Source organism: Sinohyriopsis cumingii, unplaced genomic scaffold (assembly GCF_028554795.1).
Source record: "Sinohyriopsis cumingii isolate HCF-2022 unplaced genomic scaffold, ASM2855479v2 utg003091l, whole genome shotgun sequence".
Taxonomy (NCBI): domain Eukaryota; kingdom Metazoa; phylum Mollusca; class Bivalvia; order Unionida; family Unionidae; genus Sinohyriopsis; species Sinohyriopsis cumingii.
In genome coordinates this window covers 69,658-94,699 of record NW_028316394.1, presented here as the reverse complement: position 1 = coordinate 94,699, position 25,042 = coordinate 69,658, and the positions used below count along the sequence as shown (strand labels likewise).

The window sequence follows — 25,042 nt, the reverse complement described above, 5'->3', positions numbered from 1 at the left end:
TTTATGCCCTGTTTCACCAGCTCCACCAAGGCACATTCCAGATACCCATTTTATGCCCTTTTGCGTATTCCTGATACCTAGCAAATTCACTGGAGCATGAAAAGGAGCTCAATTTGAACTTACCTCGAGTGTGATGAGCACTACTCTCCACAAAGAATACATCCATCAAGTTTCATTAATTTGTATGTGACAGTGTCATAGTAACTGAGCTTAATGCAAATTCTTAATACTGATATATATTCCAACATCAATTAATGACAATGCCATCAGAAAAGTGGTACTTGTGTCTCACCTATGCTTCACAATCAAAACTGTACTTGCTTGTGCTTCACAATCAAGATTGTACTAATTTGTGCTTCACAGTCAACACTCAACTTGCCTATGCTTCACAGTTTAGACTCTACTTGTTTATGCATCACATGTAAGACTGTACTCACGTATACTTCACAAGCAAGACTGTATTCAACAGTGCTTCACATGCAAATGAGTACTTGCTTGTGCTTTATAGGCGTAACTGTATTTGCCTGTGCTTATCAAGAGAGACTGTACTTCACAGGTGAGACTGTACTCACCTATGCTTCACAGACAAGGCTGTACTTACTTTTGCCTCATAGTTGAGTTTGTACTTGCTGATGATTCACAGGTAAGAATGTACTCATATGAGACTGTACTCACCTTTGCTTCACAGACAAGACTGTACTTACTTTTGCTTCACAGTTGAGTTTGTACTTGCGATGATTCACATGTAAGAATCTACTCACCTATGTGTTACAAGCAAGACTATAAATAAATAATCTGAATTTTCATTTTTGATTGGCATTATCCATGCTGGAAGTAATGTGTTTTTTTTCTTCAGAAAATAATGCAAGGATTGCGACCGTGGAGAAGGGGGTGATAGATGTATGTACAGTACTAAAAGTCCACATGCAGTCTCCTGAGGTTGTGGAGGCAGCTTGTGCAGCACTGCTTGCACTCTCACTGTATGGTAAGGATCTTCATGGCTATTTTGGTTCAAGAATTAGAAGCATTTGCCAGATCTTGCCTTGAGAACATATTGAATTATCTAGTATACCATAAATGGACAGCACTATTAAATTTTCCCTTCCAGATATGACTTGCATTCAGGTGTAGACATTACCAATGTTTTTAACTAGAATAGTCTTTCATACTTCTCCTCTTTGCCTGAATTTTATCTTTATCTTAAGGGCTGTTCCATTTAAACATACATGGTACCCAAATTTTTTGTTATAGTCTTCTTTCCTTTAAATATATCAGGATACTCTGATTACTCAAAGACTTCATATGAAATTTTTTTAAATATTAAATTCCATCTATTGGTGACTAATCCACATTGAAAGTGCCTTCTTCAGGTCCCAGGTAAGTTGTACTCAAACAGCCCTTGTAAAAATTTGACTTGTTGCTGAAATATTCTTTGTTGAGAAATGTTACTCCCTTACATCATTTCTACATCATGAAAAGTATGTTATAATAGTGGATGTCAGCAACTTCAGGATAAATATCTTTACACAACAACACAAGCCCCAAACTTTTATATAGCCAATTAATATTGCTTTATGAAAATGAATCACAATTCAAGAATTTTGATCTCCTAAGCTGATGTTAGCAGCCGAATGTACCAGCATAGTTAAGCATTAATATACATCGCATCTTACGATCATGTGGATATATAATAAAAATATAATCTAGCTTTAGCAAGACAGCCCAAGGCCATTCCTTTGATCAGAGACCACCTTGCCCAACAATAAAAGACTGTACAGTGTGACCCCGCTGTAACACAGTAGTTGGGAGCCATAGAACCCCCACCATGTTATAGACTGAACTATTTTATAAGCAACCAGGTCAGCCAGCTGAAGAAAATGATGCATGTACCCACAAAAAATTGCAGGGGGTGTTAGGTAATAAATGTGGGCAGTAAAATACGTGCTTCATCAGCACATTTACCATCTTGAATCGATACATATTAAGTGAGAAATTCACACGTAGTGAAAACAGAGAAGGCATAGTTATGTAATAGTTTACTTTATTTAGAGAATCAAGAATTGGTACATATATGTGAATACTGTTTATATATACATGTCTAATGTATAGCATGAATAGAGTATCAGCACGGTGTACTTACCCGCAAATCTCATCAAATACATTGAATCCACAATACAAGTGATTCCATCGAAAATATGCACACACAGATTTAAAATATTCAATAATTTTGTCACAGGTCATATTGGTCTGAAGTCAGTGGAAAAACATAGCACAATCATATAATGAATGATGAAGCACATTTACTTTTCAGTAACGTCCCAAGTCGGTAAAAGTTAGTTTGCATTTTAAGCCACCATTTGTAGTGTTCATAAGCATAAACTTTTTCCCTGCAAAAAGGAAACTTTCACGGCACAGTTAACATGTTCCAGTCATGTTGGAAAATGCAAAAATCAATCAGATTCCATTACTTTTATTTAAGCTTGGTACTGACTTCCTTTGAAGAAAAGTTCTATGTTTTTATTGAAGACTAGTTGACTTTCTTTGATGAAGGGTGCTTGCATTTTTGAAGTCATCATTAAAGGACAGCTTTAGAGAACCAAACAAATGCTCATTTCTTATTGTGGCAGCAACATTAAATAATTGTAATGCATGATTGAGACTGTTTTCTTTCCATTTGCTGAGTACATTGTCATAACAATCGGTGCTTCAAAGGTAATCTGTTTCCTTTGAAATTTCAGCCAATTATTTTATCTGGGTACATTTTTAAAAAGGAATTGGCCATTGTTTGGACTATTCTAGTTACTGTTCCTCCCTGCGTATTGAATAAACCAATAAGTAAGATGTGTGTTTTGGGGGTTTTTTTTATTATTATTTTTATAGATTTATGGTAGCAGCATGATGCTGCCTTCCATGCATGCATCAGAAATTTAACAAAGGGTCAACGGATGATATTCGCAGGTGTTCTGGTCTGATGACAGGGATTATTACAGAAATGTGAGTGTTCTGATAGATTTTAATTCTGAGTGAAACGAAGAGGAATTTTACTTACCATCCACATACAAATGTCAGTCTTTGTAAATATATTTATTACTAGTGAGTGACCAAAAATCCGACAAAAAATAGATTACGAGAGAATGCTTCATCCGGTTGATCTCCATTGCCAGAAATGACAGCGACAAAAAAACGGATATCTCACAACATACAGTACTCATGCTAGATGTCAAGTTAAGCAGATTATGATATAACAATGCATTGTTTAGATGGTTTGTCAACATGGACAAAAAGTTTGTTTATGTAATAATAGATAAATTTCAGTGCATTTTATATCCAGTTTGAGGCTTCCTTTCATGGGGCCTCTGAATTTCTCCACTCCAAACTAATGGTTGTATATACAAGTTCAAAGAGCCAACAATATCGGCAATTTTAAAAAATCGCCAGATAGTATATTTTTCTGCCAATAAGGAAAAAAATCCAAGTTTGCGACATTGGCGAAGACATACGCGATCCCAGAATAAATTTTTTGTGTTATTTTTTGTACTTTTAAGAAGAAGAAACAACTTTTCATGTATGAGAAAATGCATATAAAATTTCAGGAACCCCACAACAATTGTCTTGTATTATTCATATGCGATCTCTACCCCAAAATGATAATAAACTTTTTACAATTTTTTCATACTTTTAAGAAAGATTTTTTCATGTACAAGAAAAATACATGTATATGAAATTTCAGGAGCCACACCACAACCATGTTATATCCGAATTCATGTTATAACAGAGCATGCTATAGCTGGGTCACACAGTATATATACTCTCTTATAATTTAAAGACCTAATAATGTTTCCTACCTTAAATATTTTCAGCATGTTTTTTATGTTTTCTAATTTCAGGGTGTTTGTTTTTGTAATCATATCATTATATATGTTTTTTATTTTATAGGTGTTGTCTAATGGTGTAAAGCTCTTAGAGCTTCTAAAGATTAGGCGCTATACAAAGTCCTCATTAATAATATTATTATTATTATTGTTATTGTTATAAATCAAGACCAAGTGTAAACAACATAGACCTTGATCTGCCATTGCATAATGTGCCAGTAGATCAGGATCTTTTTGTTTGTTCTACTGATTACTCCTAACACACTGCATAGACCCAGATCTGCTGGCCCATTATAGGAAATCTGGGTCTATACATTTTGGTGTTGGATCTTTCTAATAAATGAGTTGATATGGTACAGATAATTCACTTTTATTCGTGGAATACTAATTTTAATAGATCACAAATTTCACATCACAAGAACCATAAACCATCTATGAAGAGTCTTACAAACCAGAGTTCTTTTTGCAAAGATAAGAGTGGATGAATGTGTGACTTTTCACAAGACTACAAAAATTATTGCATATAAAATTATTTATTTCACGTTAGTCTGGTTTGGTGTTTCGTGACACTGCAGTAGAAGTGTGTGTGTATGTGTGTGTGCTTGCATGCATGCATGTTGGATGTTTTAAAATTAGCTTTAACAATTTTTCAGTCATATCGCTACAATGTCTGCAGTGTGACAGTTTTATAGTGATGTGTTGGACTGGAGTATCATGTCTGCAGACATGTAGCATCATGTCCCACCCAGTCACATTATCCTGACACCAGGCTGACCAGTCCTAACACTAACTTCTTAATGCAGTGCACCTAGCAAGGCAGCAGCTAGTAACATATTTATTAGTCCTTGTTATGACTCAGCCAGGTTCAAACCCACAACATTCTTACATCTGAGGTGGATGCTTTAACCTGTAGGCTATCAGAACGGTCAGAGAAAAAAGTGGATGAATATGTTACTTTTTGAATATTATTGCATATAAAAATTATTAATTTCACAGAAGTTTGGTTTGGTACTTCATGACACTGCAACACAAGCAGATTATCAGCTTCTGATATGGAGCCATGTTGGCTCAATGAATAAGGCATTGAACTTTTGTTCAGAAAGATGGAGGTTTGATTCCCACCATTGGATCAGCTTTGACTGGCTGCCATCATGGGTCCTTTAATGAGACACTTTACTTGATTTGGCATGATATCACCTAGAAATTATTGATGTGCTATAACATGCCTCCACCCCCAAAAGAAAGAGTAGTAAATATTTTACCATTTTGTCCCTTTATGAGATGCCATCCTTTTATAAGGTCATCTTTTCATTGAAAAGGTGGTGTCTGAAAAGAAGAGAACTGCAGCTGTATTACTTTTTACTGAACTATATGCACATATTAAATTTTGTGTTTTGTGTCGTTAAACAATGTTTTTCAGCACATGATAGGCTCTACATAGCAGCATATTGGGTCAAGAAAGAACCCAGAAAATCCCCAAGTAGAAAACACTGACCAATGGGAAGCTATTGCCAAGCTTTCTGACATATGCTTGTTGGTCGAGCTTAGACTGAACTCATGCAGCCAGAGGTGAGCTTAGACTGAAACTCATACTAAGAGAGGTGGGCTTAGATTAAAACTCATATAGACAGAGGTGAGCTTAGATTCAAACTCTTGCAGACAGAGGTGAGCTTAGACTCAAACACATGCAGAGAGAGGTGAGCTTAGATTCAAACTCATGCAGACAGAGGTGAGTTTAAACTCAAACTCATGCAGACAGAGGTGAGATGTGTGAGTAATCTGCAAAGGTGTGTGCCTTAGATCACCCACTTACTAGTGACCCAATTGAAATCCAGCACAGCAAGGAAGTTCTTATAGTCTCTCAGATGAAGCAGGATAATCAGTAATTTGTTGGAAAATAATAGGAAGGTTAGCATTTTCATTTAATATCTGGCAACTTTTGCCAAAAAATTTTAAATTAATGGGGAGCTATTTCAAAATTTGCCTCATTGTATGTCAAAGTCTGTAAGTAAAAGATTTAGAGTTGTAAATGTGTTAGTATAAGCATGGATATGCTGTCTTCTATTTGTCAGTTTATGATAGCAGGATGTAGAATACTTAGGAAAGATGGAGTGGACAATTTACCCAAATATGCTCAAATGTATTTAATTACAGCCAATTATTCCCCAATACTGCCCAAATGTACCCAAGTTTGACCCAGATATGCACACATGTGAGCCAAATATGTAGCGTAATGCATTGCATATGCACATACACACATGAATCTTTACAATGGTGTTCTCAAAAGCCAAGACATGAGTGAAATTAATTATTGGAAATTTTTCAACAGCATTATTGATAATTAAAAGTATTAGCCCTATTTTTCACTATGTTTTTGCCCCTCCCCCCTTTTCCAGATATTGTCATAATTAATCTATCATCATACGAAATGATGATTGATTGCAAGTTTGATGTAATGATATTGTTAATATAAATTAAATAAGTTCAATGAATTTTGACATAAATACATAATGTTTCTGAACACATATGCAATTTAAGCAATGATTGTACATTACATTGTCTGTTATACTGTAATCCACATAGGTGTTGTAAGTAATGTATATCACCTAGTATAGTCATTGATAAATGAGGGTCCAACTGCAACCACAATAGACCTTAATAGTTTATCACATGTGTCAGCAGATCAGGGTGTATGCTGTTTGTTTTACTGACTACTTCTAGCACATGCTAAAGCCCGGATCTGCAAAAGTGCATTATGCAATAGCAGATTTGGGTCTGTGCAGTACAGGTGGACCAGCTCTCATAAAAGGCTCACAAAACAAAGCAAACAGCAAACATTTGTAAAATCCTTCAAGTCCAATGTCAAAGTGTAACCCAGTATAAAGCATCATCTTGTATGTCTTCCTTGAACAGTATTATAGTGATGGATTATTGTATAGCTTTGATATTTACATGTGTATTAGCACATAAGGTAACAGCAACTCAGCAGCATATACCCTTGAAATGCTGCCACCGTATGCAGAATGTGATGACTATGGTAGACCAGGGTCTATAAATTTTGTCCAACATTTTTCTAATTTTAAGTGATCAGTATAGACCTAGATCATGTCTGAAGTTCACAGAACTCTTGAACAGGAGTTTGCAGCAACAGCAAGTCAAAAAGGATGTTTTAAATGTAATGTCTTTTGTGATTGGTTAACAGAAATTCTAAAGCTCAAATTTAGTCTGAAAAGTTTTGTGATTATGATCTCCATGCCTGATCTTTTTCCATTTATTGAATGGAGTATGCTTTAGATACAAGTAGATACTTTTGTCTTTTTCAGATGAGAACCTGCAAGTAATAGGTGATCTTGACTGTGTTGGTCTTTTGATAGAAGCTGTAAAGAACCATTCCAAGAATGCTAAAGTAGTGAAGAATTCTTGCTTAGCCCTTGCCAGCCTGGTAGATGCTGATGGTAGGATCTTTAGAGACAAAATACATTGTACCCTTAATGTTTGTTGACAAGGTTCAGCTTTATTTCCTGCAGATGTTATAGGTTCTAAATTTGCTTACATGTACCAGTGTAAATTTAAATACCTAATATAAATTTCCAGTGAAGATATATTCTGAGAAGGAAATTTATTTTGTGATATTTTACAATACTGGTAAATCATTTTATTGATGCCAAGATTTTGTGCATGCAATCTAAAGATGTTTTCAGTTTTCAACTCAAAAGGCCATGAGGTCAAGCAAATTTAGGATGTGACTCTGCATCCATCTTCTGTCCTTCAACTGTTGATCACTCTGGAGTCTATGTATCTGAATTGGGCTTAAATTATCAAAGCTCTGATGAATTCAGTAATAAGTGAGATCCTTGCATATTGATTATGTGAGCTTGCATCTGATTGGCTCTCCATAGCACTATTCAGAAGGCCATAGTTCTGTATTTCTGATAGATGCATACAGAAATGAAAGTGATCTTTTGTTTGATTGGCTGAATTTGTTACCACTGTACAGGCCATATTTCTGGTCTAGTTTTAATCAAGCTTGAACTATATGTTTATATCATCAAGATCTTGGATAGGGTCAAGAAAAAGAGTGAGATACACACATATTAATAATATGATTTTGCATCTGAACAACTGAGCTGTTACCACTCTGAAAGGCATATTTCTGGTCCAGTTTTGATTATCTCTGAAATATAGGCCTATATCATAAAAAATATTGGAATAGTTCTATAATGAGTGAGATACAAGTATATTGATTACATAAAGGTGATTGACTGACCTTGCTACCCTTCTGAATATGATAAAACTTGGAACATATGCTTATATTATCACAATCTTGGACACAATGATAATGGTGACACACAAATATTAATTAGTAATCTTGCATCTAATAGGCTGACATTTTCACCACTCTGGAGGACAAATTTCTGATCCATTTTTAGTCAAAATTAGAAACTATTCTTATATATATATATATATATATATATATATATATATATATATATATATATATATATATATATATATATATTATCATTGTTGTAAACAGGTTCTATAATTAGTGTGATCTGTGCATATTCATGAGATACCTTGCACCTGTTTAACTGATATCTTGATAGATCTTGATACTATATTTCTCATCCAATTTCTACCAGAATGGGTAAATGGGTTTATATCATCAAGATGATGGATGCACCTGATTATGAGCAAAAGACTGCATTTCAGTTATGCCTGTGTCTGTTGAAATTAGTTTTATTTTTATTATAATACAAAGTAGATAAGAGCTATTCCATGTAAACATACATGGTACCCAGGGAAGGTACTTTAAAAAAAATATATGCCAGTGTTCTCAGATTACCCAGAGTGTTCATATGAAAACAATACAAAATTCTAAATTGAATATATGGGTGACTATTTCACACTAATAGTGCCTTCCCTAGGTTTGATGTATATTTTATTGGAACAGCCCTAAACATGATTTAATGGTTTGCAAATAGTTTGCATAGGTTGTGATCATACCATATTACATAAGCCTGTTCTTTGAAATCACCTGGCTTATTTAATTTAGCTGATGATGATTTCAAAGTAAATGCCATCAAGGTATTTAATAGGTTTTATTATTAGTGAGACCAATGCATGCAAATGAGGTTGTCATGCATCTGTTTGGTTGAATTTCTTACATGTATCACACTAGAGACTGTATGTTTTAATGGATTTGATAAAACTTGGTAAAATCTTAAATGATTGTGACTGAGCAAGAGCCATATGAAATAATGAAGTAATCTTGCATTTGATTGGTTGATCTTGTCAGAAGTCTTGATATGCATCATGCATCATCATTAGGCTCAATTTGGATTCGTTCACCTTCATGCAATTAAAAATAAATTTAATTTTCTTTTAATTGATTTTGATAAAGAGCATACTTTTAAGATAGTTAAAAAGTACAAGGCATATAATAAATCTGTTTTAGAGGAGAGTGCCTATCGTGTTTTGACAAATGAAGGACCAAAAGGAACCCACATACCAGGTATACCAGTCATCAAGAAAACCTATGAGCTGCACAGGGACAATGTGGAAGTAGTAGAAAGCATTGTCACCCTCTTCATGGAGCTAGCAAATTATGGTACAGTATGCAGTATTGTGATAATTCTTTTTATTATTTCTTAAAGTTTTACTCCACATCACACTTGAGAATTTTAGTTCCATTACGGTCAGTGAGTAGTTTCATGTTTTAAAGCAAATATAAAATTACTGCAAAATAAGTCAATCAACCTTGTCTAAATATAACATGTACTGAATATAAAAAAAATTTAAATAATTTTTTATTATCCAAATAAATAATCGTAATAAAGATGACTGATTCTTCAAAATGGTATCTGGTTGTAAATTACTCTTGATGTCTCAAGTCTTTCCATGGGTGGCTTTCATTATTGGCTGTTCAGATGTCAATCAGTAATGATGATAAGCCCTTCCACACTAAAGGAACCATTGGCAATTGTCTGCGAATTTGCTGTGGTGATTTGTAGGTATTAATTTGACCATCATGGTGAGTGAGGTTTTTGTGTGAGCTACTATTTCTGAAACTGTAATTAAGGTGTTAGCATACTTTACAAATCTTATAGTTGAACATTGTGTTTGACTTCACTGCATCAGTATCAGATCCCACTTCAGAATTTAATAAATGCATCTTTTCTGAGTGTTGATTGCTTTACTGAATAGTTACTGTTATTGTTAATATTGTACTGAATAGGTAATGTTAGGGTTGGCAGGTCTGGAGATGCATCCATTTATTAAGATAACTAGTTTTCATGTAGGGTGAGATAGGGTCCAAAATATTAAAGGTGTTAAAAAGAACAGCTGAACATACCAAAGTCACATAAGTGCTAGAATTACAACTCAAGTGTAAGTAAAATGTGGTCACAATTATCAAATTTAATGTACAAATAGCTGAAAATTAACAAAGAAAATACAGTGACCTGGCTTTATGTTAATCACCTTGAGATGCATATACATGCTAATTTTTACAAGTGTTAACTGGGCTGGAAATGTAGTTTACAGGTTTACACCACCATAGTCAATCCTGCCTGATAAGATGGCAGGAATCAAACCAACATCCTTCTTATCACAAGCTCATTAAAGAAGTGAGAAAGAGTCCAAAATATACAGCATGTAGTGAACAGATACCTTAAAAAACAGGAGTCACAAAGTGATAAAAATTAGATTACCTTGACCTGTCTCTGATATGGACATGCTATGCCTTTTTAGATGCATCCACATACCAATTTATATGATAGTAGATGAAACACTGAAAGATATTATGCATGTGATAAAGGAAATGGATAAAAAAATTAATTAACAAATGATCACACAGGCACATGAACAAATGGGAAAAATGCTATTTTCATATCCCACTGCACTGGCAAGATGAAATTAGACCTTAAGAACAAAATATTCAGCAATTTCCCTGTATTAAACATTACTGTCTTTATATATGTTTGAACTTACTGACAGTTGCGTTATAGCTCAGATAATCATCTGTACTAGATATGCTCGAGGACTATAAATCAGGTAAACACAAAGCATCAGTTGTTTTTTTTCCTTCTGATTTCTGATTCTTCTCATGTACATGGATAAAATCGACCACAAGGCAACTCTTCTAAATGGGAGGCATTAGATTTATAGCAATAGATTCATTACAACATAAAAATGGCTGGAAGTGGACTTATTTGCTGTCATGAAAAAATTGACTGTACTATGTACTAATTGCCGAATGGTATCAGCCATTAGTTCACACATTATGATCCAGTAGTTAAGAGTGTATCAACCAATTGTCAAAGAGTAGTTAAAAGAATAATTAAAAAGGTATTAACGAATTTTCAGAGTATTGACCAGGAGTTCCAAATATATACATGTACCTGATCCCATCTCCAAACAACAAGTAACAGAACTACGAGTATTAATTGTCTTATAAATGAGATGGATTTTAGCTAAAACATGCAACAATTGATCTTTACTGATTTAGATATTGTATCATTCTATGACATGGTGTAATTTTTCAACATTTGAAACTAGGTTATAAATATTATTGTTATGAAAGAGCTGCAGTGGAATACATTAATGTACCTGAAAATCGACAGTTGCAAAAATTAACCATCTTGTTTGTTTTAAAATTACAAATTTAAATAATTTTGCTGTAGAAATTTTCCCATATATATACATGGTGTACCCTATCAGTAGGTGTGTATTTCAAATCTAGTAGTCCATTATTTCTAGAAAAGAAACTTCCAAATGAAAGTGTCAAAGATTTTACCTGTAAAAATCAAATATATAAACCTTTAATACCACTATAAATTTATGAATGAAATTGGTTGATTCTTTTATGGATACATTTTTTTTAAAATAGGACATTTTTTTAAAAATAGGGGTGGAAAGCATAAAATTTGTGCTGTTCTTTCTCTTCCTCTTGCTTCTGTTTCTTTCATTCTCTCCTCTTTTTTCTAGATGATTTAATTCAGGATCTGTCCTATTATCATGTTGAGATGCATTTGAATGAGATCATAAGGAAATTCAATATGAACAAGGTGAGCTTAGGAGTGACAGCGGGTACTCTGTTGAACAGTGAAATAAACAAAGTCTCACTTGCATAATTAGCATGTGTACTGCTTTCCCTCCAGGAAGCATCAGCAGACAGAAAACTTTATAAATTTAAATTTATACAAATTAGCGAGAAACTCATTAAATTAACATAACTATATTTATAACTTAGAATTCTTGTTATCTCTTTCAGAAACTTTTGATTCTCTTCATTCAATTTTGTCTTTTGTATTTTTCATATTTATATAAAATGAAGATTACTTTGTTTAGTTGAATTTGGTTCCTTATTAAATATGTAAATCTAGAACTGTCTTTTGGAAGCAGTACATATGCCTATTTGCATTTTTTGTGTGTTGAAATTGACCCAGTGTATAGTATTTTTTTTATTATGCTGTTTTTGATTTTTGCAACTACAGTAGAATCTTGATAGCTTGAACACTAACAGACTTGCCAAAATGGCGTGAAAGATCTGTATTTCAAGTGAGAAATGTTTAACAGAATTATAATTTTATTGGTTTAAAATATGTTTTTGGAATGCTGGGTATTTTAGGCTTTCATGTTCAAGTTCATGAGATACTATGGTAATTGCATTGCAGTCATTGAATTTAATGCTTACTGTATTGCATTTGTTTTATTGTTGTGTTAATGAGATACTAGTTTTGCCTTTTTGTTTTTCAGTGATCATAGATTTTGCTGTTCAATTTTATTTGCAGCCCTATGATAATGTTTGACAATATTTTGGTCAAATATTGTCATATCATTTAATTAACGAGGCTTTCTTAGTCAAGTACTTGAGAGAATATGCAACTACAGTGAGACCTGTCAAAGCAAATGCCTCCATATAAAGGACACCTGCTGATAATAGATAATTTATTAATCCTAATTCTAAATTTCACTTTAAATTTGTATTCAACTTCTGTATTGTTGCATCCAGCATCTAGTGCACATGATTGCACAAAACTAGCTCATTTTATTATGTATTTGCAAATCCTTTAAACAAATTAATGTTAAATCAAAGCCAAATTTAGTGATAATAATTATTATTCTGTGAAAAGTAAATGTAATACCATAGAAGTTTTGTACATACAGGCTGTAGCTTTTGCCTAGAAGGGTTCTACAATTCAGTATTGGCATAGTTAATTAAGAAGTTATTATCCACTTCAGATCAATGTGTATTTATGACTAGACATGAGGTGAATTATGGAACTCTTTTTCCAAAACCAGAGAGTGCAGCAATAATTTAAACACAAGCAGAGAAAAGGATTTCTGATTAACTCTAAAAGCTTACAACATCATTATTTTTGGAAATGGAGAAGGAAGGATGCTCTCATCTTTTACAAAACACAGGATGCAACACTGCCTTTATATAAAGGAACCAATGTTTTATATTTAATGTTTTATATAAATTAAACCCGGCTGTAAATAGTAAACATTTTGTCATTGCTTGTGTGTAAACAGGTTAAGGTGTAGTTGCATAACAGAGATGAAGAATAACATGTAGTCAACAGAAAAAATTACAGCTTCAGGTAACTTTCTCATTTACACTCATCAACAAGAAACTTACTTTCTTCTAACGTAATATTGATCAAAAATAAATTCTATGTAAATTATATACAGATGATGCACGAGCAGAAATGATTCATCTAAACATTGGACCAGAGCTACTTTCTGAAATATTCAAACTCTTCAGAGATAATTTGGTAAGATGTCTGATTCACACCCCACCTTTACTCTCATATCTCTACTATATTCAGGATATTATACAGTGGAAACCCGCTATAACATGATAATTGGAGTAAAAAAAATTAATGCAGGGTTTTACAGTATTTTACTTTTTTCAGAGAACAACTCATTGGCACATATACGTGTATTCATGTCTGCTGTGCATGATGAATAGGGTATCAACACCGTTTACTATTGTGCTGTCGTGGCATGCAGTTCGTCTATAATGCATGTAATTCCACTGAAAAATTGCACACAGATTTACAATATTCAATAATTTTTTCCCAGATCATTTTGTCTGAATTCAGCATCTAATATATACAGCTTGAACAGAGTATCAACACCATTTACTTGGCGTCTGATATTGTACCATCTGGGCTTGCAATTAATCAATAATATATGTAATTCCATTGCCAAAATTGCCTACATATTTAAAGTATTCAATAATTTTGTCACACATCATTATGTGTCTGAATTCAATGGGAAAAATTAACAGCAAAATTAGGTTAAGAAAGACGAAGCATGTGTATGGTCCATCACGTTCCTAGGTCTATGAATGGTGTCTGTACAAATTTCATACTGCTAAAATTTCTCATATGCATTTCCGTGTACATTTATTACAAATTTCAAATAATTAACGCTTGTATGCCTATTCGTTTGAACGACTACATCAAGAATAATTAACAGTCAATACATGCTTTCAACTTGCATATAACTTTTACTTCAGATTTTGTGAATATCAAAAGAAACGTGTGAAAACTACTATACTAATCATTGCATGAAGTGCAGAGGGCTACTTGCATTTGTGAACTTGCTTTTCCATAACAGTAGTTTTTTTAGAATAAAAAATAGGAAATTAATGACGAGTTCATAAACAAACACCATATCCATGTAAAACCCAAGAACTGAGTAAAGTAGGCCTGCAATGGTCAATTTCATACCCTTTCAATTTCCAGCTAATAAAGTGGACATTATTTACTGGTCAACTGATTGCGTCTAATAACACCACCAAGCCCAGCAAAGATGTTGGAGGCTCCATTTTTTTATGTTTATTAAATTGTGAGAATCTTTTATCAACCACCGCATTGTCTGCTGCTTGGTTGTGTACGCAGTTAAAGAAGAAACACATGTTGGCTATTGTTTGAGCAATGATTGTATACAGAATTAATTCACGACAATCACAAAGATGACTTACTGACTTTACTCATGGACCAGTAATAAGTAACATTTCCGATAATGTTTATCTTGGCAAAACACTTCAAGAACCTGCTGATATTGTTAAATTTCAGAAGCTATGCCACGATCATATTATATTAAAATTCATATGCGAACTCTTCCCCAAAATGATAAATGTTTTACACACTATTTCTTGTACTTACAAAAAAAATCTTTCCCAGTACAAGAAAAATACACATAAATGTATTTCAAATTTCAGGAACCATGCCACGATCATAAAATTAAATTGGAATTCATATGTGTTCTCCTCCCCATAATGATAATAAATTTTATATACACTATTTCATGTACTTTGAACCAAAAATATTTTTTCATGTGTGAATGAATATACGAAATTTTGGGAGCCATGCCAAGACCGTGTTATATCCGAATTTGCGTTATAGCAGATCGCGTTATAGCGGGGTTGCACTGGATCAGTCCCATAGGCAAGTTTATTCTGTATCCATGTTACTGATATACTGCTGTTGGATATCCATGTCAAAAATTTAATCATAAAGTATAACAAGAAGAATTATTCACATTTTGTTTTGGTTTAAAATATTTGCATTAATTTTCATCTTCAGCAATCTGTTTTTATTACTCTTAGACAATACAATTTATATAAATTATCCAGAAAATAAATTTAAACAAAACCACATTCAGTTTGAATTTAAGAGTAGTATTGTTTTTGAAGTGTCATTATTTACATTGTTGTGAAAGACCTGACATATTTTTTACTTGGGGGAAGTTAATAAATTAATATTTTGAGTTTTTTTTCACACATACAGGGATATTTTGCTATAATATTGAACTGTTGTCATTACTTATTAAATTATATAACTTTATTTACCATTTTCTACATTTATTTCCTTGCTGTTTAATATTATAACAAGTTACTGGATATATTGCCTTTGGAAGTCATGTATGTGGTCAAGGAACATTTCAATCCTTAGGGATAATGAAAGAAAATTTGTGACAGATTTGCATCCAGCATCATTTAATGGCTCAAAATAGTTGCCAGAATTTTCTTGGACAATGTGGCAACTTGATATTTGAATAAAATAAACTTGCATGCATTTGCCAAAAAAGAAACAGGTAAAATCTGTATAATCTCAACAGAAACTGTTTAAAGTTTCCAAGCCGTGTAAGTTTAAGCATTATGATTTATGAAATAGTAATGAAGGAATATTGAACAATACAACCAAGTTGATTCACAAAATAGTTAAATACACTGTCAGTCACATTTGGGTCTTTTTGTCAATACCATGACCTCAGCCCCCACCCATGTCCTTGCTGTGACGTCATTTTGAGTTGATCCTGTCTGCCTTGCTTGGTAAGCTTCTTAATAAGATAGACAAATTTAGTGTGGTAGGTTTTGTTGTTATGGAAAAAACATGATTTGATTTGATGAAATTGCATCAATTTCTTGAACTTGTTAATATACAGTTTTAAATTTGCTGTTTTTACAATTTTTGTGAAAACCTAATTGGTATGATTGCTTAGAAGCACTTGACAGACACATGAAATTGACAACCTGGATAGATTTCCATGCTACTTAAACAGCTTTTCCATTGATTTTTTAAATAAAAGTATTAAAAAGTTTTTTACTGAAAAACATTGTGGTTAAGATCCACATAGCACAATTTTTGTGCAGAAAGCACTAAACAGCTAACATTGAGAAAGTAAATTTGGTGGAAATATTTGTATGAATAAAGTCAATGACATGATTAGTGTTTCTTATGCCACTGTTTTTTAATTTTGATTCTGGAACATTTTTGACTTGGGTAAAGCAAATTGTTAAGTGAATTCTTTTATTTCATGGGCTGCCTTGGACAATAGAGGCATTCATTTTAACAAGGACAAATTTAGTTGTAAGCATACATTTTGTATAAGTTTAAAAAGGAAAATAGTATGCAAAAATGTTAGTCAGAGCCACTGAAGGTATTTAAACCAATTTTGGATGCTTTTAATGTATGCATTAGAAATTAGAATTTCTATTAATATTATATTATAAACATGCTAATTCTACATGCCAAACTAATTATACTAAAATATGTTTGACCATAACTTAGTTAACTTTTAAACTATAGCCAATCAAAGATATAGAAAATAGACTAACAAACACTGTAATTGCCTTAATTGCCAAAAAACAGGCCGCTAAGTCATTAGAGTTATTTTAATAATACTGTATTATCAAGTATTGCAATAAAACTTGACCAGTCAATTTCTTTCTTTTATTTCCAACATATTGTACTGGCTACATAGTTTAAACTCCTTAGAAAAAAATCTACTGGATTGATTTATTCCATTACTTTTTTCTTCTCTGATATATATATTTACATTTGTTATATGCGCTTATGCTATACATGTTGCATATATTGATGTCATTCTTCTTTCCATTTTACTTCCATCAGACTTTAATCTTTCCCTCCAAATATAGATGTAGTCCTAGCAGCAGATAATGAGCATTTGCATATTTATTAAATATGTTAATTAATCATTTCCTAACTTTACTGTCTATATAAATTATCAATGTGTATAATATTCACACATTATAGTGCATATTTATGCAATTAGTGCACCATATTTCCCAAACAAATTGAATGCATATCATAATTGTTGTATTGAATCTTGAGTTAACTATTATGGTCACATTGGTGCAACCAGTTTACAAAAATCAGCTTGTTTTTGAGTGAAATCTGCTTTCATGAATTTTGGTTGACCTTATTTGAAACTGATAGCACCATTCAGATATTTATTGCTGCAAGCTTTATTAATTAAAGTCAGAAATATAAAGAAGAAAATCAGCCATTATTATAAAAGCTACTGACATACACTGTATTTACTCAATTCTAAGTTATATCCAACTGTAAACAACATGAACCCTATATGCAATTCCATAATGCACCAGTAGATTAGGGTCGGTATTGTTTGTTCTACTGGTTACTCCTAACAAACTGTGTACATCAAGATCTGCAGGTACGTTAAGCATCAGCAGATCTGGATCTGTGTAGTTTGCATTTGAACTTAACATATAAGTGACTTCATATGGCATAAGGGAGCAATGAAAAGAAATGTAATCATTACTGTGAATTCACAAATTTGCATGGAATCCACATATTTATGGAGACCATTTTGTGGATCTTGGGGTTTCTGCATTCACTGAATTTAAAGATAAAGTACTGATCCTTCTCCATAAAGTCACTTTCATAAAACTGCAAAAGCTGATTCCAATGAAAATAGGTACATGAATTCACATTATGTAATCTATGGAAAAAATTTCTGTTTAGACTTATACCATACTTGGTCCTAACTGAGTTCCCACTTCTGACATTCTAACAGACTTCAATAAAACCTGACACTGTTTTGAGAAATTCTGGAAAATATATTACTTGTAAACTTCAGTTTTTAAATTTGTATGTTTTTTTTTAATTTCAGTAGTAGCTGAGGTTTCCTCAGCTCTTCAAGTCCCTAGCTATACAAGTTCCTATTTCTAAAAGTTCCTAGCTGTACTGATGGTGGGGACTAGGTTTTAATACCTTTAGTTATGTCATAACTAGACAGCATGTCACATAGGGGGCACTCACCAGTTATTATGTACTTTTGAGAGAGTGACGTATGTAAGGTGAAGTTGTTTGCATTTAAAACATGCACAATGGAGAGAATGGTGGCATACCTCTATGCTACATTAATGAAATGTGGTTGATATTTCTTTAGATATTGTAGTTTTGGAAATTGTACATGATTTATACACACTGCTAACTAAAATGAATGCTCCCTTGTGCTAAAAAAAATCAGCCTGAATTAGTCTAAAATACACTATCCATAGCAGCTATTAAAATAGGGAAAATGAATTTTGCCAGACTAGACAATACCAGCTTCTGAAAGTGCAATGAATGAATTACCAAATATATAAAATGTAAAAAAAGTTATCAGATCTTTTTTTGTACAATTTACCTCTGAAGTTCAGAAAGTGAAAATGACCAAGTGGAGCTAGCACTTTTTTGAAAGGTGCACATCTGGAGTAAGGCCAAGCTGTATACTCTATAACCCATATTACACTCATCAATCATATACCAAAATAAAGGGAATTAAAGGTTCTTTGAATTATACCTAAGATATACAAGGTCTTTTTTAAATAGCCAGTATAACCAGTGAGGAAAGCCGGGGAAATTCTTTTTCTTTAAAACCCTAACCCTATGCAAAATACGAAACTGTAGAGCGCCACCATGTAGCAATGCCCTATCTGAAGATCAAGGTCATAGAAAGGGAAAATATAAACCTATGAATTCTGTTCATAATTGATACAAGTATAACTTTAAACCATTGGAGATATTCTAATGAAACTTTAGATATTTGTTTATCTTAACTGCATTTGTATATTTAGTCACACTGTCACCCAGGCTCAAGGTGAAGGTCACCCAGTGGATAGTGTAAATTGTTTGCTTGATTCCTTATCTAGGCTGTCACTTTTTAAAATATGTTGATGAAACTTTACCCAGGTACACACTTTATTGTGCAATAGTTAAGTCCCAATTTTCGAATAATATCATCTTAATGTACAATGCATGGTAATTTTTTAAAAAGCATTAGGATGTTTGGTTCCTAGCTCTGTTACATCTGAAAATGCTTGAATCGAGTAGAAACTTGGTTGTAGAATAAAGTATTATTTATTTAGTTAGTTCATACTGATGAAGAGCTGCCATTGAACTAGCTTCAATGCTATATCCCATAGAACTAGCCCCAATGCTATATCTCACAGAACTAGCCCCAGTGCTATATCTCACAGAACTAGCCCCAATGCTATATCTCATAGAACTAGCCCCAATGCTATATCTCATAGAACTAGCCCCAATGCAATATCCCATAGAACTAGCCCCAGTGCTATATCCCACAGAACTAGCCCCAATGCTTTATCTCATAGAACTAGCCCCAATGCTATACCATGGAGATTGAGCAATTCATGAAAATGTCTGACATTGTATTATTTTACATTGACTTTGAAGTCCTCACCATCAGTATAGCTAGGGACTTGAAGAAATGAGGTAAGCTATGTTCTTCCAGTAGTTAATCCAGCAGTACAGTGCTGATGACCAATGCCTTTTAAAATGGTATTTTTTTCCTCAGATATAACATTTGGCAATTTTGTTTTGCAGTACTGGATTTTAAATCTGGTTACTTAAGTCTGGATAAGTTATAATTATGTAAGGTCATACATTTTTATTGCATTTTATTTTTTCTATCTCACTCTGAGGCAACAAAATTGCTAAAAAGTTGTCCACCACCAAAAAAGTTGTCCATCACAAAAAGAAACATGTAAAAAGAATATGGACAAGAAGACTTCTACTGTCTACAGAACAAGCTGGTCATAATGTATGCATTCAGATTTTAATAGGTTCAAAATTTAAACATGTCAATATTTTAGTGCTTTCTTAAAACGATATCTCATAACTTGGAAATATTTGTTTTTGAACTTTAATTTTTCTACAAATTAGTAAATAGAAGTAAGTTAGGATTTTCCCTTCTTGTGTCAACAAAGGTCAGTAACCATTGATGTGGCAATAGGATCCTAATTCTGGCTAGATAATGTAGACAAATTGACAAAAATGAGAAAAGTTAGCCCATTGCTTGCAATTGAAAGGAAAGCTTTCCTTAATCACTACTTAATTTGTTAGACCATTATCTCCATCATTATACATTGTGTATGAACCCCTGATATGTCCTTCAGTGGTGTAAATGACTTAAGTTAATAATCTGATTATGTTCATGGAATATTTATTAAATTTACTTGACTCAGTTCATCCAATTTCTTTTAAACTCTTCTCATAAACATAATCTTTGACTATGTTTCTGATTCTTCCAGTAATATTTCCTTATTTCCTATCAGAATTACACTCTTTTTATAATTTGAGAATGTAAAACAATATACTGTAAGAGGCATTTTGTTTTACTTTATGTTTTATATGTTACCAATTTTTAGAACAAGGTTTGTTAAATGGTTGCATTCTGCAAATTTAATTTCAGCCATGAATAATGATATACAGAATGAAAGCGTCAATCCTTATATTTTCATAAATTTTATTTCTGCTATAAAGTTTTCATAAATTTATTTCTGCTATAAAGTTTTCATAAATTTTATTTCTGCTATAAAGTTTTCATAAATTTATTTCTGCTATAAAATTTTTGGATCATATTGCTTGAGGATCTTTCTTCAACACTTAACACACTTGAGACATACCATGATCTGGTCAAAATGAAAACATAATCTTTGACTGTGTTTCTGATTCTTCCAGTAAATTCTTCAAATTTAAAAGTGGTGATTTATGATAACTTATATTACTGAATCAGAATCAAAACATTTAATTTGATATTTTGCATGTTTATTTTGTTATTTATTGTCCTGCTTCAAGAAGCAGGCAATGTACAAGATTCACTTTGTGCATCATTGTGTGTACAACCATCCATCTTCCTTGTCCAGACTATATTATTTATATTTCCTAACTATTGATATCTAACTTTCACTGTGAGTGGATCTTCAGATGAGTAAGTGTCATGCACCAAAATGGATTACTGTGATCTACTTTCTTTGAATTATTTAAAATATGGTAACTATTTTGTCCAGTCCTTAGTTCTGATATGTTTTTACATTATTGCCACCCCATTTACATGAAGTTGCTTCGTAGGATCAGCAGGTAACATGTTAAAACACTTAAAAAGTGTTATCTTCTATCCAGGATTTATTCAAAATTTCACAAGATTGTGTCCATCCTTTCTCTCAGGTCTGTGATTCCTATAATATTATAACTATTGTCATAAAACTTACAATGTTGGTACATCTTGGGATACACATGTATTGAACACCATAAATGGGTCACTGAGACCTGCTTTCAGGATTAATTAGAAACTTATTGAAAATCGTTTCTAGGCTGTGATTTCAATAGATTTCTTTTGTTACCAAATTTACACCATATGTGCATCTTAGAATTGTCATATGTTAAGCACCCAAACTAGGCTCATGTTACCTACCTTCCAGTATTTATTAAATTTCTTAAAGTTGTGTCCATCCTTACAGACCAAGCTGTATCAAAGTGATATAAAACTCTTTATGTCATCTTTAGTTGAACTTATGTAATGCACCAAAACTGGATTGCTGTTCTCTATTTTCTATAATGTTTAAAAGTTGGTAGAAAGTATATCTAAGCTTTTAACATATCAATATGGCACCATAATTCCACTGAAGGTACATCTTAGAATGAACATGAGTTTGATGCCAAAACTGGAGTGTTCCCAACTTTCCTAGCAATTATTTTTGTCCATGTTGTATCTCCAATACTACTGCACTAGTTGACATCAAGCTTGCAATGTTTGGGAGGTAAATGTCATGATTGAAATCTAAGTTACTGTGACATTCAGGATTTTAAAAATTGTATTTATCACTATATCCAGCAACTTTTCCCTATTGTTAGCAAATTTCCATTATGAAAATGAAAATATTTCATACTCAGAACTGAATCACTGTTATATCTTGCACATAATTTTGACCATTACTGAAAAAAGACAATGTCAAACTTTAATATCTTTTAACCTATTGCCATTAAACATGCATTGTAAGTGCAGCTTTGGGTTGGGCTATGTCATACATTAAAGGGCATAGTGACCTATTTTCGATAGTTAATTGATCACTTTTAAAGATACTAGTTACGGAAAGTAGTTATGTTTTTAAATTATTTTTCACAGAACATTTGACAAAAAGTAATGTTAAAAATGATCAGCATGTAAAGCAACAGTTATATGATATGTCTTTAGTTAGCACTGAGCTACAGTAACCTTGATATTGCACAATATATCCATCATTACTTTTATTATATGTGACAAATTATTGTTTGGTTACAACTACTTTTAGATGAAGAAATTATTACCTACAAGCGGTAAGTAAAATTTGTAACTGTAGAGAATTTTCTTCCTTAATGAAAAATTCTAGCGGGCTACAAGGATATTTGATAAACTTCATACTAAAAGGTGAATTTCTTCAGTAGCAGTTGGTAAAAAGTTTAAATATTTTGGATCTGTCATGATTTGGTACAAATATTCTACAATACTTTAACATTTCATATCTTGTAAAAAATATCAGTTCCTCTTTTCCATATTTTATTAAATAAAAATGTGTTCTAATTTTTCATGAAATTGGTGATGGTTACAGACAGAATACTAACAATTGGGGTATGAATATTTTACACCAAATTTTAATCTTGATTTGGGTGGTATAGATATTTTTGCAATACTTTACACTGATGATGTCGCTAATTGCACTGGTACAGTAAAGCTACTTCAGAACCAAATAATGTTATTGAACATTTCCATGATAAAACTGGTATGATGGTCAACTCAATAAAAGTAAAATCATTTGTTTTCAGAAATGGGGGATATCACAAACAAAAGGAGATATTGTTTTTCAAAGAAAGTCATATTAAATGTGTGCCTTATTATAAATACATGGGTTTATTTTTAACCCCAAAATTGGTTTGGATGAAAGCAAAGCAGATACTAGCAGCTCAGACACAGAAAGCAACTTAAAAGATTTTGAATTATCAAAAATGATCCGGCTGCTTTAGTGTAGAGGTTACATTAAAAAATGTTTGATTTGGTAATAAAATCAATTCCTTGCTATGGGTAAAATATTTGGGGATATGGATTTAGTAGAGATATTGAAATTGTGCAATACAATTTTTGCAAACAGTATTTAGGTGTTCCTAAACCTACCAATAATGTGATTGTGTTAAGGGACTGTGGAAGATACCCACTTTGTAATTTTTACATTGCATTAAATACTGGTTGAAGGTCATAAGAATGCCTTCAACTCGATATCCACACCAATGTTACTTAATGTTTATTTGATTACATGAAACTAACCATGTCACCTGGGCTACCAATGTTAGAGACATGTTATTTCATTTTGGTTTTGGGTATGTTTGGCTAAATCAAGATGTTAGAGATGAAAAACAATTTTTCACATTATTTTTTCAAAAAATTAGGATTCATCACTACAAAACTGGCAAAGTGATATTAACAACTCACATAAATGGGGGTATTATTGTTGTTGGCATCCGTTAGTCTCGAGAGACAATGGAACTGCGCCCATAAGATATGTCCCGGTTGGTGGTTGTGCAGCATCTACTTTGGCTAAGTAGTCCAATGCGGGAGTGGCAGTCCCTGCTGCACTTGAAGGTTGCGTCTGGTGTTGGTTGGACTGCTTCTTCTTTCTCTGTGATCGTCTTTCATCAGCTAGCAAGCGTTGCTTGTCCTCTCCGGCTTTCAGACCAGTGATCAGAGCATGTTGCCAGCTTGATCTGTCTAGAGCGAGCTCTTCCCAGGTGTTGACATCGATATCAAGGGCTTTCATATCATGCTTACAGATATTCTTGAAGCGGAGATGTGGCTGTCTGATCGACCTTTTGCCAGAGGTGAGTTCTGAATAAAGAATGTCTTTGGGGATCCGTCCGTCATCCATCTGACGTACATGGCCCAGCCATCTGATGCGACATTGGTGGAGGAGTGTGACCATGCTAAGAATCTTGGCATGCTCGAGCACCTTGTGGTTTGTTACTCGATCACTCCAGGTGATCCCGAGTATGCGTCGGAGGCATCGCATGTGAAAGGCGCTCAGTCTTTTCTCTTGTGAGGCGTACAGAGTCTAGATTTCACTGGTGTACATGAGAGTGCTTAGCATGCATGCACGGTACACGGTGATCTTAGTGTTCATGGTCAGCATGCTGTTGTTCCATACTCTCTGCGACAACCTGGAGAGAGTTGTTGATGCCTTTCCGATCCACTTGTTGAGCTCAGCATCGAGCGAGAGGTTGTTTTTGATGGTAGAGCCGAGGTGCATGAACTGACTCACCACCTCAAGTTCGTAGTTGTTGATGATGATGCTTGAAGGGTCCGTGTCCTGAACCATCACATTTGTTTTCTTTAGGCTTATGGTTAACCCAAACTCATCGCATGCTTTTGCAAAGCGGGCCATCAGGTGCTGAAGCTCAGCTTCTGTGTGGGTGGCTATAGCAGCATCGTCTGTGAAGAGCATGTCCCTGATGGTTACTTCACGCACTTTGCTCTTTGCCCTCAGTCGTGCCAGGTTGAACAGTCTGCTGTCT

At 33.3% G+C, this 25,042-nt stretch overlaps 1 protein-coding gene across 3 annotated transcripts in view; it reads left to right on the top strand.

Annotated features, from left to right (window-relative positions):
• LOC149769880 (serine/threonine kinase-like domain-containing protein STKLD1) overlaps positions 1-25,042 on the top strand; it is an 81,053-nt gene that overhangs the window by 47,276 nt on the left and 8,735 nt on the right. Inside the window, exons 15-19 of one of the 3 annotated variants that reach the window (XR_016419030.1) lie at positions 857-985; positions 7,196-7,327; positions 9,331-9,483; positions 11,862-11,941; positions 13,572-13,654. Coding sequence is in view for 2 of the 3 variants with exons in the window: in XM_089949697.1 (XP_089805823.1) it covers positions 857-985; positions 7,196-7,327; positions 9,331-9,483; positions 13,572-13,654 (497 nt within the window). In the remaining variant the exon portion in view is untranslated. The remainder of the gene's footprint in view (positions 1-856; positions 986-7,195; positions 7,328-9,330; positions 9,484-11,861; positions 11,942-13,571; positions 13,655-25,042) is intronic. The other 2 variants (XM_089949697.1, XM_089949698.1) reach the window with 2 other exon arrangements.